At 33.2% G+C, this 2,056-nt stretch overlaps 1 protein-coding gene across 1 annotated transcript; it reads left to right on the top strand.

Annotated features, from left to right (window-relative positions):
• Positions 1–1,429: 1,429 nt before the first annotated feature.
• Positions 1,430–2,056, top strand: LOC113870344 (VQ motif-containing protein 8, chloroplastic-like). The gene is made up of 2 exons (XM_027506938.1): positions 1,430–1,579; positions 1,610–2,056. Exons 1-2 carry the CDS (start codon positions 1,430–1,432, stop codon positions 2,054–2,056), a joined length of 597 nt encoding a protein of 198 aa, XP_027362739.1.

The following is a 2,056-nucleotide window of genomic DNA, read 5'->3' as shown; positions in this document are numbered from 1 at the left end:
CGATCCATGTGAATAAATAAATACTTTTAAGAAGAAAAATAACACAAATAATATCTCTTAAAAATAAAATTAGATAGTTACTCTTTAAATAATGATGAAGGGTTGATATTTGCGCGGTGGCTACTCTGAAACAAGTAAACGAAAAACGCCAAGTGAGATGCCCACTTGATAGTCAACGCGGCACGACACATTAATCTTCCATTTACATTTCAACTCTTTTTTCTTCTCCTACGTCTTACGTTATATAAAAGCACACAAACCATATTACTATTATTAAACCAAAACAACAATAGAGAATTATGTGATAGCTTTAGTATTTTATTTTTGTTTTTATATCTTCTTACTTTTAAGCCATCCCCCAATCTCCATGTATTAACACATAAAATATAGCTCCGATTAACTACCATTTTGAAAACGATCAATTTGATTCATCACCTACATAATGACCTAAAACGATCAATCAAATGACCAAATATTAATAAATTAAGAAAGTAAGAAAGTGTACAAAAGTCTTCATCCTGACCTAAAACGGCGCCTAATATATAATATACAGGACCATAATCTAATAAAACGATTACATAACACTAATATTACTAACTTTCCGAAATTATCACAATTAGAAAATAGTTTCAACAATTGTCTATTCCACACTTCAAATAGATATTTTCTTTGAAAGTGTAGTTCAGTTACTATTACACTAAATCCCTATAAGTTTGAAAGTGAAAAGATCAACATACCTACATACAAATTTAGCTAGTAAGTTTTTCAGTAATTCGCTTAAAATATTTAGGTTTAATTTTTATGCCTTTGCACGAGAATAAAATACTTACACAAATTATGCTTGTTACTTGTATGATCTCATAATATTTAATAAATGACATGAAAATATTTAGAGTTTCTAATTTTTATATGCTTGAATAGTATTTTTAATATTTCTTTTGCCTCATTTTATTTATGTCGCTCCTTTTATCTATGACATCAATCGCTTTTCTTTGAGTGCTATAATCCACCATTGTGTATCAAACATTTATTAAATACGAAGTGTGTATGCATAAGTCTTTGTAAATATCTTTTTTTATCCAAAATGTAACCCTCCAAAACTTTGACAGTAGCAATAGCCTTCCACCAAGACAACCCTCTCTACCTTTGTCAACATGAAACAAAGAAACCCCACGTTTGATATATATATATATATATACTCACCCTACATGAAAAGTGGTTGAGATTAAATTAATGTGTGAACGTTTTGCTTTATTTTATTTACTTTACCTTCTTCCCTTTTGGTCTATTTTGAATAAAATCAAAGTAAACGGTCAGAATAGTTGGCTAAAACACTTGTCAATATATATATCAAACGTGGGGTTTCTTCATAAACCACTTCATCTCTTTTAGCATTGGTGTGTTACGCAGAACTTGTGAGTTCTGAGATATGAGAACTGCAACGGCGAGGTTCCACTCCCTTCACGAGCATTCAGAGAAGGTTGTAATCAATGATTCACGTCCTTCCCCATTGATGATCAACAAACACTCCCATTTGATTCGCAAGCCTCCTTCTTCATCTTCATCTTTCAAATCTTTTGTTACATTAACCAAACCCCACAAACAGAAGGAGAACCCTATCATCATCTACACCGAATCACCAAAGGTTTTCCACACCAAACCCCGAGATTTCATGGCCCTTGTTCAAAGACTAACCGGCATCACACACTCCAACCAAGATGACAACCTCAACCCACAATTTGATGCATCTGAGAATTACGAGCCTTTTTTGTTTGATAGGTCTAAGCCCAACATCAGTGTGAAGGCCCAAGCTAAGGAGCAGAATGTTTCTTGTGCTGGTGATAAAACAAACTCAGCTTTAAGGGAAAGTGATGATGAAATTTGTGTTAAGCAAGAGCCGTTTGTTCAACATAGTTATTGTAATCTGGGCTTTGCTGATGTGCCACTTTTCACACCAACTTCCGTATATAAATATTCTGATACTCCATTTGGGTTTTTGGGTAGTTTGCTATCTCCTTCCGGATTGGAAGTCTTGAGAGAATTGCCTGAATATTAA

The sequence above is a fragment of the Abrus precatorius genome, unplaced genomic scaffold (genome assembly GCF_003935025.1).
Source record: "Abrus precatorius isolate BTA unplaced genomic scaffold, Abrus_2018 Scaffold6, whole genome shotgun sequence".
Classification (NCBI taxonomy): Eukaryota; Viridiplantae; Streptophyta; class Magnoliopsida; order Fabales; family Fabaceae; genus Abrus; species Abrus precatorius.
The sequence above is the reverse complement of the archived record's forward strand: the minus strand, read 5'-3'. Positions and strand labels throughout refer to the sequence as shown.

Bases quoted from the DNA above. Each gene is read 5' to 3' on its own strand.
- LOC113870344 (XM_027506938.1), top strand. From the start codon at position 1,430: ATGAGAACTGCAACGGCGAGGTTCCACTCCCTTCACGAGCATTCAGAG. The intron at 1,580-1,609 runs GTTACATTAACC...CACAAACAGAAG, and splicing joins CTTCATCTTTCAAATCTTTT to GAGAACCCTATCATCATCTA.